Below are 15,270 nucleotides of genomic sequence, written 5' to 3'. Positions count from 1 at the left end.
AAATCGGAGATGAGAGGGAAAAAAATAAGACGTCTCACTTTCTTCTCATTTCTTGGAACCACAAAAAGTCATTTTGAAGTATGTCAGAGGAACAAATGGAGACTGGTATCAGATGTAGGAGTGACACATGACATGTAATTGTAAGTTGTAATAAATCGTAGGTTTATCCTGCAGAATGGATGCAAATGTTGAGAGAGATTAATTGACAGGTCTATGGAACTGCATATAGGTAGAAATCAGACAAGAAAAACCATGCACTTAGTCTGTTATTGCACTTTAGCCTTTAGGACACGAACAAGATGTAAATGTGTTAACATAAAGGTGCAAAAGCAACGTAAAATATAGCATTAGCTAATAAAATAGACGATCTTTGTATTGTTCCTTTATCTTGCAGTCTCAAAAGTAGGTCAGTGTCCTTGTTCCAGCCAATCAGAGGAGGGGGCGCAGAGGGGGCGGGGTCACGTCGAGCAAAGTCCAGGAAGAATTCAGCAGACACTGATACTTAAAGGTAACGTTTTTGTCCGTAACACGTTCTGCACCGTGTCCGGTCTGTGCACCCGTTAGCACCGATCTGTCGAGATGGCTGAAAACAGGGATAAAGCTGCCGATCAGATGAAGCTATGGAAGGAGAATAGAGCCTCTCAGGTCTGTAGGAGCTGTGCATTTTATCGCGCTTGTTTACTGCGCAGCGCTGGTTACTTGGGGTAAATGGGTGAAAGGTCGTTGTGTTGGAGGTCCAGCTAACACACAAAAGTTAGCACACCTTAGCCGAGCTAGCAGTAGCGTTGAAGCCACAATTTGTTAAACGTGTTAAAAATGCTTAACAAATAGTTTAGTGTTCATTGTTTATGCTAACTTAATCGTTATTGTTGTATAGTGCTAGCTAACCAGCAAACCTGCCAACTGCCTTTTGCTAAACAAGCTAATTAGCAACAGTTTTCACGTGTTACTCTCAGTAGAAATAAACAAAGAGCTGAAATGTGTCTTATCAGATCAATTCAGTGTCAAGATATGATGAAGGTCGTTGTGCAGAGGATTGTTTGTGGTTGAACTTTGTTAGTTTCATAACCACAGCACGTAGCTAGTGTCGTATCATCTTAGCATTGACTGTGCTCCACCTCCCTCTGTGTTGTTGGAGCAGCTGAGCACATATTTCATAGTGTTTGTTTATTGATATAGTTTGATTGATATTTGATATTGTTTTATATTTTCTTGTAGTTGGCCTCCAATACAGAGGTGGGGGAAATTGTTGGTACCCTTCCATTAAAGAAAGAGAAACCCACATTGGTCACTGAAAAACGTAAAATAAAGTAATAGTAAATTAAATGATAACAAACAAACAATCTTTTCATGCAACCAATGAGACGTCTGCACCTGAACTTCTCACTGCAATGTGTAGCTTCAGAGTAGTCCAGTTATTTGTTCCTAGACTTTTTGGGTGTTGTTTTTAATCTGTGTTTTGGGTCATCACCCTGTCGGAGGACCCTTGACCTGCGACTGAGATCAAGCTTTCTGACACTGGGCTGCACGTTCTGCTCCTGAATACCTGGATCGATCGTACCCTGCACAGACTTCAGACACTCTGTGCCAGATGCAGCAAAGCAGCCCCAGAACATAACCAACCTGAGAGCTTGTTGTTGATGCTTTGTCTCACCTGTCCAAAGGACATTCCCCTAGAAGCTTCATGGTTTGCCAGTGTGCATTTTCTTAAGTCCACTTTGGCTTAAACAGTGACTGATGGTGTGATCTGATAATAATTCACCTTGACCTTGGATTTCACCTCGAATCTCTTCGCAAGTTGTTTTGGGCTCTTTAATTACCCTTTGTAATATCTGTCTCTTCATTTTGTTATCAACTGTCCTCTTGCAGCCTTGTCCAGGGAGGTTGGCTACAGTCCCATGGACCTTAAATGTCTGAATAATATGTGTAACTGTAGTCACAGGAACATCAAGCTGCTTGGAGATGGTCTTACAGTCATTATCTTTAATATGTTTATCTATAATTTTTATTTCTAATCCCCTGAGACTACTTGGCTTGGCTTCCTGTGGTCCATGTTCAGTGTGGTACACACCATAGTGCCAAATAGCATAGTGACCACTTTTCACCCTTTTAAATAGGCACAATGACTGGTTACAAGTTTGAAGACACCCGTGATGCCAATTACAGGACACACATTAGTTTAACATGTCCCTGTGGTCAAATTATTTTCAATCTTTTCTCGGGGTACCATCACTTTTGTAGAGACCAGTTTCATTAGCATATTTTTTGAAGTACTGTTGAACCACAGTTCAAAAGCAATGTCTTATTTTTGAGTTAGTTTTTAATCTTTAATTTTGCCAGTTTTAAGTTATTTCAGTGACCAATGTGGGTTTTTCTTCCTCTAGTGGAAGTGTACCAACTGTTTCCTCCACGTCTGTATCTCAGCTGGATCTGGTGTTTATATAATAGACAATCAAAAAAGGAAACTGATAAAGAGGAAGAACATGGCAAATCAATAAATGTGACTAATTTCATTTAATGTAAAGTTCAGAGAAGTGGTGGATTAAAACTTTATATACCTGGTTTTACTACAGAGACCTGACACACTGACCACAGGGGCAGGTAATCCTATTGGAGACAAGCTGAACCTGCTGACTGCAGGACCAAGGGGCCCTCTCCTGGTTCAAGATGTGGTCTTCACAGATGAGATGGCACATTTTGATCGAGAGCGAATCCCAGAGAGAGTGGTGCATGCCAAAGGCGCAGGTGAGTATTTGGACGTGTTGTAGCATTGGTGTCCTCTCAGTACAATCATGGTACTACTTCTCTTTCCATTCCAAAAAGGATGCTTGCTCAGCTCAGTGAGTGTGTATTTCTACATCACATGCTGAGGTAAATAATAATCCAGTTTGAGTAGTCATATTGGGTTAAAGTATTTACCCACTTACCAAAGTAATACTCAATACTTTATTCTGAGAACTATAAACATGTAGAATAAGTTAACAAGATTATGAATCTAACATTTTATACCAACGTTCAGTATTTGAATACATGCTCTACTCAGTAGTTTAGACATTTTGGTCTGTACCAACAAAAACGTCATGTATGATAGCTGGTTTTAATTACTTGTACTTGCCAAGTAATGTGCCAAGATCCAATCTTTGTTCTACATACTAATAAGAAAATAAAAATGTAAAATCAAACCTGCTGATGAAATAAAATGTAAACTGAGTTGATTTGTCTTCTTGGGAGACACTGAGACATTAGCCTCTGTAAATAATGCTAATGTGTCGTGAATGTTGTGATGACTTAATGTGAAAATATCACACTTTAAGATTTTTTTGCAAGCTCATGCTGCTGTGATCATTATCTGTTAATTCAATGTAATACCATTAACTTAAAGACCAGGACTTATCAGGCAGATTTTGTAATGACAAAATGTTTCAAGCAAGGGCGTTATTCTTTTTTATCATGGTTAAATTTTTATCCTCCTTCTTCTTTTAGAGTGTCCTCAGTTTTAGTTATTAGCAAACGGACACACACAAAAAAAGCTTAGACGCCTTTATTTTTGGTACATGTGTGACTGCAGCATCACTTTTATGACAAAATGTCACCTGAAGGTTAATTTAAGCTTTAAACTAACTCATGGTCATGATATTTAGCCACTGATAAATGCTGATTGAACGCTTCAAAACAGTTTCATTAAGCATAGTACTGCCAAACTGCAGATTGTGAAAGCAGGGAAATTTGTGCTTGTGGATTAGTTCCAGAGAAATGCTTATTTGTTCAAGCTGTTCAGAACGAGGCCAGAACATTTGGACAAATACTGGGAAAAGTAAATAAATAAAATGTTGGACTACTCCACAAAGAGCCACATTCTCCACAGTGGTGATGTATAGTAAGACCAGATAGTCTGGACAGACCTGAGATGATCTAAGTTTTATTTTCCTCCGTGCTGCAGGGGCGTTTGGATACTTTGAGGTGACACATGACATCAGTCGCTACTGCAAGGCCAAGGTGTTTGAGCACGTCGGCAAGACTACACCTATTGCTGTCCGCTTCTCCACAGTGGGTAAGAATAACCATTGTATGTGTTAATGTGTGATTTTAACATATTAACATGTCTGATGTTGTTCTGCCGAAAAAATGTGTTAACCTAATGCACTGGTCCTCAGAATCCGTTTTTAGTACACGTCTGTCTAAAAAAAATACATTTGTTAACTACATATGTGGTGTGAAGACAGTTTCAGAAAACTTTTGCAAAATTGTGCAGAAATAAATAACGTATATAATATATATTAATATCAAAATCTATGTTAAAGATGCCTGTAAACTGTAGCTCTATTTACAAGTCGACTAGTTTCATGATTGCTGTATGAAGAGTGGATGAGTTTGACACTCTTGTTGTCTTGGATGGTTAAGTAGGTTAACGTGAGCAGTACTGAAAAACTTAAACATACAAGAAACGGAAAGGCAGCAGATTGTCAGGTCTGAGAAGTCACCAACTTCTCTCCATTCATGGGTAAAAACAATTACTTACATTACAGATTTTTATATAGTACCCTGGTAGCCAAATGGCCACCGTGCACACCACATAACTGCAATGTCCAGCCCACTACCTAGTTTTCCATGTTTCTTTTTGGCACTTTTGCAATGTAATAAAAAAAAAATCCTCAGAAATATGTTAAATCAACAACGTGTTCATAATATTTTTTTTCATGTTTTCTCAATGTACCTATTTCGTACACATTTCATTCCAGCTGGAGAGGCGGGATCAGCTGACACAGTGCGAGACCCCAGAGGCTTTGCACTGAAGTTTTACACTGAGGAGGGAAACTGGGACCTGACGGGCAACAACACCCCCATTTTCTTCATCAGGGATGCCATGCTGGTGAGTTGGGACAGAATGACCACAAACAGATTTCAGAGTCTGACAGCATGTTTATCAGCATGAATTAAACATGAAAACCAGCTCCTGACCTGTGCCCTTGACTCTGTACAGTTCCCCTCCTTCATCCACTCCCAAAAGCGTAATCCCCAAACCCACCTGAAAGACCCTGACATGGTGTGGGACTTCTGGAGCCTGAGGCCTGAGTCTCTGCATCAGGTAGCTGCTGTTGTTTTGTTGCTCAACAGTAATTGGCTGTGAAAACAGGACAGGACGTATCATTTTTTGTCTTTTGTTTCCCTGTGTACTCTGTGCAGGTGTCTTTTCTGTTCAGCGATCGAGGTTTGCCCGATGGCCACCGTCACATGAATGGTTACGGCTCTCACACCTTCAAACTTGTCAATGCTAATGGAGAGCGCGTCTACTGCAAGTTCCACTACAAAGTCTGTTTGAGGTTTAACCCTCGTTCACTTTAGAGATACACCTCCTGTGACTGTAACATTACTTAATTAAGGTTTATGTCCTGTTGTTTCAGACGGATCAAGGAATCAAGAATTTGACTGTGGAGGAAGCAGATCGCCTGGCTTCCTCTAACCCAGATTATGGGATTGCTGACCTGTTCAATGCCATCGCCAATGGCAACTACCCATCCTGGACGTTCTACATCCAGGTCATGACCTTTGAGCAAGCTGAGAAGTTCCCATTCAATCCCTTTGACCTTACCAAGGTACTGCATCCATCTACAGCAGTTGAGCCTGCAGTTGTAAAATAGCTTCAGAGGCACATTCTGTAAAATCATATTAGAACTTGTAATAGAAAATTCAAAATGTAGTTTTGTTAGGAACCGTGGTCACTGGTGTGTTTGAAGATCGAAAACATTTTTAGCAGCATGTAATGCAGCTTTCTTCTAACATGACAGATACTGAGTGACCCACTTCACTACTTCTCCGCTAATGGAGTTTTCTCATTCAGGTTTGGCCACATAAAGAGTACCCCTTGATCCCTGTGGGCAAACTGGTTTTCAACAGGAATCCGGCCAACTACTTTGCTGAGGTGGAGCAGCTGGCCTTTGACCCCAGCAACATGCCACCGGGCATTGAGCCGAGTCCCGACAAAATGCTGCAGGTAACGTGGCAGCAGCTGTAAATGAGCAACTATATCCCATTTTTTAGATTTTAATGACGAGATAATATTGCTGTGAGCATTTTTTCATCCGGCCCCATTTATTGTAGGGATTAATTAGAAATCATGTATTGCACAAGCTGATGGTATCTATTAATATAATGATGTTGCTACAGTATTTAAGTATTCTAGTGCATTACCAAGACATGAAGAACAAAACAACAATGCTGAAAATTTACAGAAGCAATATAAGAATGGGTAAAGTCAAGCTGCAATGATTAAGCAATGTAATAAAAAAACAAAAAAAAAAAAAACCTAATTAAGAATAATTAAGAAATTTAAAGTACAATGGTAGAGTGAATCAGGGCTGTGTTTACGTATGTCCCATGTTTTTCCTCCAGGGTCGACTCTTTTCCTACCCAGACACACATCGACACCGGCTGGGAGCCAACTACTTGCAGATCCCTGTTAACTGCCCCTACAGGGCCAGAGTGGCCAACTATCAGCGTGATGGTCCAATGTGCATGTCTGATAACCAAGGTAGGTCACAGTCCAGTGTGCACATCTGTGTGTGCGCATGTAAACAAGAACAGGTACAAATACTTGAAAACAGGTGGGTGGCTAAATCGCCACATCAGAAACAACTGGGTCTGTATACTATTTACTTTTGAGTGTCAATAAGATTTAATCCTTCCATACAAACAATTTGACTCTTTTAATATGCCCACATATTTTACCAGCTTACTAGGATATATATATACTTAGGATATATTTATTGTATTTATTTGTTGTTGTTTTTTTGTTTTTTTTTTGTTTTTTTCTTACTTTTTAAATCACCTGTGTTTTGCCAATCGTGCCTCTAGGTGGAGCTCCAAACTACTTTCCCAACAGCTTCAGTGCACCAGAGAACCAGCCTCGTTGTATGGAGTCAAAGTTCAAGGTGTCTGCAGATGTCGCTCGTTACAACAGTGCAGATGAGGATAACGTCACACAGGTAAACGCACTGTCACGTGTTTAAGGGAATTGTTTCTGGTGTCCAAACCATTTGTTAAATAAAGAAAAGTTTATTTATTGCATCTAATAATTGACATACTTCCCACCTGTGCTTGGGTCACGTGTTTCGAAATATTTAGGTGACTGAGACAGAAGTCTATTGTATTACTGATTTTATTTTTCATCTACTGTGCTGTGATGTGTACCATGAGGTTTGAAACACCATGCAGATCAAAGATCATGCCAGCAAATGAACAGTTGATTACATAATAGTCTTTTCAACATCAGAATCTGTAAATTATTTTTTTTTATGAATTATAAGCTCTTACTAAAATGACCTAAATTATATACCTAAATGAATCAAAGCTATTGTTTTGTTTTGGCTTTTCTTCATTCTGCAGCTGTGAAACCACATAGCTTTTACTTTTGCAGTTACTTTTACTTCATCAGCTTGTCTTTCTTTTTCATTGCAGGTTCGTGCCTTCTACACCCAAGTGCTCAATGAAGAGGAACGTCAGAGACTTTGCCAGAACCTTGCGTCATCCCTGAAAGAAGCCCAGCTCTTCATCCAAAAACGCATGGTCAGTCCACACCACATGGTCCATACGACTCAATGCAGGCACCAAAATCTTCTATTCGTTCTCATACACATTTTAAAAAGTTGTATTGCGGACATTGACAAGAGTTCTCTTAAAATTTCTCAATCAATTATTTAAATAATTTAGTTGAACTGATAACCTGAATGAATATAGTATAGAGTTCTTGAGTAAACCACAGGATGTTTTGAAGCACCAACCTTTCTCGCGAACTTCTGCTCAGGAAATGTGCGGGTTTGTGGGGGTGTGGAAAGATAACAGCTTTTTTTTTTATTGTTTTTTGAATATGGAATAAAAGTAAATGAAAGCAGATTTACAAGCATAGAGATTACTCCTGATTTTTGAAAAAGAAATTAGAGCAAACATTAGAAACTCTAAACAGATACCAATAGGGGCATACATGGGTTTGTACATGCTTTGAAATACTGTTGTGAGCCTTGGCACGTGGTCCATGAGCTGTTTATTATATTCTAAAAGCAGTTTGCAGTGTATATATGAAATATGGAGTTGCCACTTATCACCTATAATATGATTTTGTAGAAAATACAGGCAGACATTAAGTTTTATTTTCTTCATGCCTGTCAACCACTTTCAATGTCACAGTTCAAAGCCACATAAACCCCTGTGGCTTTGTGCAAAGGTTGTTCAGTTTGCTCTGTGCTCAGATTCGTTTTTCACAGAGGGGTACAACATAAATTTAGCTCAGGACAGACCCAGAAACTTGAAACTTTGTCAAGTGTAATTCCAAACATAGTAGAACCTTTTGGTTTTATCTTTAATTTTTATCACATGTTTTAAAAATAAATTAATCAATAAACCAAGTCTAAAAATCCAGTGACTCAACAAACCACCAACTGTCATGTTCTGATCCTAGTGTTGCTAAATCCTCTTTGGTGCATACAGACATGTCACAATATCACTTAACTAGTGAGACTGCAGTGAGGTGGGAGTGTGTGGAAATCTCTCATAAGTTATCACAAAACTGTCTCAAACTATGGCTTGTGATCGTTGCTATAGATTATAATGATCTTTTCTAAGCCTTTATGACCCATTGTTTTTCCTGCAGGTTGAAAATCTGAAAGCCGTCCACCCAGACTATGGGAACAGAGTCCAGACCCTTCTTGATAAGTACAATGCAGAGGGCAAGAAGGTAAACACACACACACACACACACACACACACACACACACACACACACACACACACACACACACACACACACACTTACAGCTGAGTAATAATTGGTCCACTTTGGTTCAGACTGAGAGAACTTGACAAACATTAGAGGTGTTGACATCAAATTTCAACGCAACAATTGGTTCTGAACTTGAAATGTAGGAAATGGCATTGCTGTGTTTTTTCTGAATGAAGCCGTTATAAACTGATTACTTGGCTAAAATTATTTATGTAAAAGACACACATTTCATAACCATGTTACCTGTTCACTGTGCTGTGTCTATTCTGTTAAACTCAACTTGCTGCCTCTTTGTTTTTTAGAACACGACTGTGCATGTTTACAGCCGTCCAGGAGCCTCAGCTATTGCTGCGTCCTCCAAGATGTGAAGCTGTTCCATCCATTCTCTGAGAACAAATACACTTCAGCAACTACCAACTTGACAATTACAACAACTGTATTGACCATCAGTGAAAAAGTTTAAAATTCTAACACTAGTGTTAATTCACTCAATTGCAAAATTCTAAGAGGTTACTACATTTCAAAAGGCTCATGATCTGTGCTAAAACTTAAAGTACTAATTAAAACAAACCACTGTGGCGTCTGATTTGATTGCATTAATTGAATTAACCTCAACTGCTGTTCAGTAGTGCAATTAGTGGTGATTGTTTCCAATGATTCCTCAGGTTGCGTGTGTGTCTACTGTTGCCATAGCTTTTCTTAGTTAAAGACAACTAATCCAGCTATTCCAAAAGTTTTCAGTCAGAGTTCAAATATTTGTCATATATCATACACAACATTTATGTGATACCGGCTTTATCTTAAATTCTGGGGTCAAGCTGGTAAAATACCTGGATTTGTTATGTATGCAGGATCTTCTTATGGCTTTGCTAATGTTTGTGGTTCTATTCTAGCTAGTGACCCTCATGCTTCACTGAACCACTACGATGTTAATAGACGCAAGACCATAATTATGAAAAACAGGATATTTCATTTTTGTTTGACTTATCAGATTAATTCAAATCAAGTTTCAAGGTGAGTGTCCTTATTACAACTACAACATTTAGCACTTTGGTGCCTTTTTTTCATACAACTACAAAACACAGATGAGTTTCATCTTTAATCTGAAATATCATCCTCTGACAAACAGACCGACAAACAAACAGTTCACATTTATAAGTATCACATCGTTGTTCTGTCAAGAGGCCCCAAAGATCCCGAATTTGATTTAAATGATGTTAAAATCAACGTCTCACTGTCCTGTATGAACTGTCCATGTAACCTGCAGTTGTTTGAAATTACAGGAAAATGTTACGTATGTAAATGTAACAGTTTTTTTAAAATAATAATCAAGGTTGTATTGTCGAAACATATATTTAGTGCCTGTATTAATTCACTTGAAATAAAAGCTTATCAGTAGTTTCCATTTGCCTCAATTTCTTCTGCTTGAGCTGAGTTTTTAGCAGTTTTGCATCTGATAAAAAAAAATCCCACTCTGTAAGTGATGGGCATTCCAGCTGTAGAGATCCGATGTTGTGTCTGTTTTCTAACCATCTCTGCACTTATTACAAATCTGTTCCGGGTAATCAACAGCAAGTAATTCATCAGTCATGGGGAAAACAGGCAGGGCTGTGGCTCTCTAGGACCAGGGTTGCCTACCCTACACTATGTGAAATTAAACTGAAATGTAACCTGTGGTTGACGTCTGCATGTTTCCTTTTAGAGACAGTTTCCCTGTACGATGATGATTAACACAGTTAACACCAACAGATAATCCAACATCCACATGAGCTGAATTTGCAAACAGCAAATATCTAGATTAACTTAGAAACTTAACATACCATTTAAGACTCATCGCCTGCCGGGCCTACACTCTCTTTGTCTCCCTTCTACCAGCTGTAGCTACCGGCATGCCGTCTCTGTCAGCGGCACCTGAGGAGCTGATAAACAAAAATATTCATCATTATTTTATTTAAAATTTAATGAGCAGGAGCAGCACATTGATACATAAAGAATAAACTGAAAATGCTAAACACATGGATTCTGTAAAACAAATCTACCACCATCTAGTCTCATCAAAAAAAAAAAAAGCGCTGTTCACAACCCCCAGAACCATTTAAACGGAAAACAGCTGAAGTGAAACTTCATTTCTTTCACACCTTTCTCCACTCCAAACTTGGTGTTGTGGACAGCGATGAATCCACAACACCTGGCCAAGTCTGTCCCATTGCAGGTGGAGAGGTATGGTGGGGTCCCTGCACAGCCTGGAGCACCAACAATGGTCCAGTATACTTCTGTGAGCGTCACCACTGAGCCCCCAAAGGACCACATCATCTGGTCCCTCTGTTGTTTCGTCTACTCAAACCCTTTCTGCCTTGGACTGGCAGCGCTGATCTTCTCCATCAAGGTAAGTTTAGAATTATTGGTCAGTTAAATCTTATACTGTTAAAAAATGTATGTTAGTGATGTTAACTACAACAAAAGCGTGTCATACTTTATTTGATGAATAAAGTACAGAACTAAAACATGTCAATTGGTCCAGTTTCAGCTTTTGTTCTCCCAGTGCTTTGCGGTCCTGTCTTTGAATCTAAAGCATTAATCAGGAAATGTCAAATTCAAGTTCAGTTACTTTTGAGAAAAAGAAATACAACAGCAGCTTTGTAACACGGGAAATGCTTTAAATAAAAACGTGCACACACATTTAGATAAAAACTTCAAATAACTGTGTAGCTATAAACTGGTGATACTATTTTTCAGCATTTCTCTGTGTTAAGAATTTGTGTAGCTTTTACTCAAAAAGGACAAATTCTACAGAAGAAATAACAACTACCAGTTAAACGGCATTCATTTAACAACACTTCCCGCAAGGTTTAGATTGTGTAGATATTTTTAAAATCATCTTATATTAGTGCACAAATACTAGATTGCTATATTTAACTAACTGTATAGAAATCCAAAAATTGAGAATATCTCACTAAATCTTGACTTATTATTATATTATATTATGAGATGTTCACTTGTCTTTCCAGTCTAGAGACCAAAAGGCGGCTGGAGATCTGGAGGGTGCCCGACAGTACAGCTCCACAGCACTCCATCTTAATATTGTGGCAACAATTGCGTTTTCCATCCTGGTCATTATAATTATTAGATACAGCAGCCACTACTGATGCTAAACGTAAAATAATATTGAAGTTGCCTGCTGCTTTGCGTGGTGAAACATGTGGTTCTCAGTTTTATGCTCATGGCATCATTTTACCTTATCATTAAGTGAAATTCATAATATTAAGGTTATAAAAATCTTATTGGGCTCGCCCATGTTTTATCGACTGCTGTCTGACATCAAAGCAATTAAAGTCACATTACCTATGTGTCTTAGTAATTTTCATTTGATGAAAGATTATTTTATTTATTTATTCTAATATTCAGTTTTGTTATTCTCCTTCGGAAACCATTTCTTGACATTTTGTGTTTACGGCTTTTGGAAATATTTTCTATACTTACAGTGTTACATGTTCACTGAGTTACCACACACTGTATAGAACTTTGTTTTGAGAAAATAAAAATCAAATGCCAATCCTACATTAGTAGAGTTTTTCTTTTAAAACTGGTCTAAAGGGACACTGCTATTGTTGGAAACTTACTTTGGGCCTTCCAGTGGTCCAATGACTACTGTGTTTTCAAAGTGCTGGAGGTTACATTTCTAGCCAATGGACTTGAATGTGATAAACCTCTTTCTTCTTTCTCACATTAACCTTAACTGTCATACAGAGGCAAAATAGTTGAAAAAACAGACGTGCTAACACTAAAAATAACATCAAAAGAAGTTAATACTAACTTAGATTTAAGTTCTTGCACACATTGTTACAGCAATCACTCTGAACTACATTTGAGGCGAGAGCAATGAATCCTGTAATCTACCCTGCTGAAGCCGTCCAAATACAAATGGGAAGGTATGATGGGTTTCCTGGCCAGCCTGAAAGACCCCCAGTGGTTCAAAATACCACTGTTAACATCATTCCTGACCCCCCACAAGACCACATCATCTGGTCCATGTTCTGGTTTGTCGACATCAACCCCTGCTGCCTTGGACTGGCTGCTCTCATCCATTCTATCAAGGTGTGTGTAAGTGTGAGCTTATACATCTTGTGAGTGTTCTTTGTTAAATCCTGACACACTTGCAAAGTTATAAAATGCTTTTAATTAAGACTTAGTTACATTTTCCAGTTTTGTTAATATGTGATATATAAGGAATAAGCAGAAAAAAAATGAAGGTAGTGCAACTTTGTCTAAAAAAAACACAACAGCAAAACTGAAGTTCATAAAACTTCATCACACATACATCAACTTAATGTTAAAATGATAAACTTAACCTAAACTAAACCTGAACTAAAGTGTGTTTTTCCATCATTTTTGTTTTTAATTTGATAAGAGAAAGAAAGAATGTCACACTCACTTCAAAATCAATAATACTTTGGTCTTTCCAGACCAGAGGCTGGACGTTTGCTGAAGATCTGGATCATGCCTGAAACTCCAAGATGTGAAGCTTTTCCATCCATTCTCTGAGAACAAATACACCTCAGCAACTACCAACTTGACAATTACAACAACTGTATTGACCATCAGTGATAAAGTTTAAATTCTAACACTAGTGTTAATTCACTCATTTGCAAAATTCTAAGAGGTTACTACATTTCAAAAGGCTCATGATCTGTGCTAAAACTTAAAGTACTAATTAAAACAAACCACTGTGGCGTCTGATTTGATTGCATTAATTGAATTAACCTCAACTGCTGTTCAATAGTGCAATTAGTGGTGATCGTTTCCAATGATTCCTCAGGTTGCGTGTGTGTCTACTGTTGCCATAGCTTTTCTTAGTTAAAGACAACTAATCCAGCTATTCCAAAAGTTTTCAGTCAGAGTTCAAATATTTGTCATATATCATACACAACATGTATGTAATACCGGCTTTATCTTAAATTCTGGGGTCAAGCTGGTAAAATACATGGATTTGTTATGTATGCAGGATCTTCTTATGGCTTTGCTAATGTTTGTGGTTCCATTCTAGCTAGTGCCCCTCATGCTTCACTGAACCACTACGATGTTAATAGACGCAAGACCATAATTATGAAAAACAGCATATTTCATTTTTGTTTGACTTATCAGATGAATTCAAATCAAGTTTCAAGGTGAGTGTCCTTATTAAAACTACAACATTTGGTACTTTGGTGCCTTTTTTTCATACAACTACAAAACACAGATGAGTTTCATCTTTAATCTGAAATTTCATCCTCTGACAAACAGACCAACAGTTCACATTTATAAGTATCACATCGTTGTTCTGTCAAGAGGCCCCGAAGATCCCGAATTTGATTTAAATGATGTTAAAATCAACATCTCACTGTCCTGTATGAACTGTCCATGTAACCTGCAGTTGTTCGAAATTACAGGAAAATGTTACGCATGTAAATGTAACAGTTTTTTTAAAATAATAATCAAGGTTGTATTGTCAAAACATGTATTTAGTGCCTGTATTAATTCACTTGAAATAAAAGCTTATCAGTAGTTTCCATTTGCCTCAATTTCTTCTGCTTGAGCTGAGTTTTTAGCAGTTTTGCATCTGATAAAAAAAAAATCCCACTCTGTAAGTGATGGGCATTCCATCTGTAGAGATCCGATGTTGTGCCTGTTTTCTAACCATCTCTGCACTTATTACAAATCTGTTCCGGGTAATCAACAGCAAGTAATTCATCAGTCGTGGGGAAAACAGGCAGGGCTGTGGCTCTCTAGGACTGCGGTACCCTACACTATATGAAATTAAACTGAAATGTAACCTGTGGTTGACATCTGCACGTTTCCTTTTAGAGAAAGTTTCCCTTTCAACAATGTTTCTTACCATTATTTTGTAGAAAATCACAGCTAATCTGAAATAGGCATATGCATTGCTAGACTGGATTAGATTTTTAATAAATAGCCATTTCGTACAGTTTAGTACTAGTTGTTCACACTTTCTAAATAAAAAACAAAAAAAAAACATCATACTTCCTGTTAACTTTTCAAGTTAACAGGAAGTATGATGATGATAATCTGTGGACTGTGCACAGTGTTAAACTAAGCACAGTCACGTCCACATCCTCTCAGTCAGCCTTGGCAGCTGGTTACAGCCATTAAGCAATACTTCTGAAACAGTACTGGAGTGAGAATGCAACTGTATTACAGAGAAAGGCAAATATTGTGAGCTAAGGTTAAATTTAACATCGTCATACATGTAGTGAATGCTTTTATCCAAAGCAACTTAAAAGCAAGGAACACAAACGAAGAGCGACACAGGTTTCAATATCTTACCCAAGGATACCTTGACACATGGACAGGGGGGGCTGGGAATCAAACTGCTGACTCTGCTGCCTGAACTAGTACTGCAGAGTGAACCTTGCAGTCCTTTTGTGTGACCTTAAGAGAAAGAGAGATATTTTTCAAAATCACTTTATGATGATTAATTCCACCATTACAATGAAAACGCT

The 15,270-nt window shown here is 38.1% G+C and overlaps 2 protein-coding genes across 3 annotated transcripts; both read left to right on the top strand.

The window, feature by feature from the left end:
- Positions 1 to 484: 484 nt before the first annotated feature.
- Positions 485 to 14,319, top strand: cat (catalase). Of its 2 annotated transcripts, XM_026366046.1 has the most exons (14): positions 485 to 645; positions 2,574 to 2,745; positions 3,941 to 4,051; positions 4,740 to 4,870; positions 4,982 to 5,086; positions 5,185 to 5,310; positions 5,403 to 5,594; positions 5,840 to 5,992; positions 6,391 to 6,529; positions 6,853 to 6,983; positions 7,456 to 7,563; positions 8,645 to 8,728; positions 9,076 to 9,135; positions 13,288 to 14,319. In XM_026366046.1, exons 1-14 carry the CDS (start codon positions 580 to 582, stop codon positions 13,291 to 13,293), a joined length of 1,584 nt encoding a protein of 527 aa, XP_026221831.1. In that variant the 5' UTR covers positions 485 to 579; the 3' UTR covers positions 13,294 to 14,319. The 2 variants fall into 2 exon arrangements, with proteins under 2 accessions (XP_026221831.1, XP_026221830.1); XM_026366045.1 differs by lacking the exon at positions 13,288 to 14,319 and having other exon boundaries at positions 9,076 to 10,176.
- LOC113166119 (dispanin subfamily A member 2b-like) lies at positions 10,899 to 12,120 on the top strand. The gene is made up of 2 exons (XM_026366081.1): positions 10,899 to 11,159; positions 11,782 to 12,120. The coding sequence occupies exons 1-2, from the start codon at positions 10,947 to 10,949 to the stop codon at positions 11,917 to 11,919; spliced, it is 351 nt and encodes a 116-aa protein (XP_026221866.1). The 5' UTR covers positions 10,899 to 10,946; the 3' UTR covers positions 11,920 to 12,120.
- Positions 14,320 to 15,270: the final 951 nt, after the last annotated feature.

Source organism: Anabas testudineus, chromosome 6 (assembly GCF_900324465.2).
Source record: "Anabas testudineus chromosome 6, fAnaTes1.2, whole genome shotgun sequence".
Taxonomy (NCBI): Eukaryota; Metazoa; Chordata; class Actinopteri; order Anabantiformes; family Anabantidae; genus Anabas; species Anabas testudineus.
This window is presented reverse-complemented; position numbering and strand designations above follow the sequence as displayed.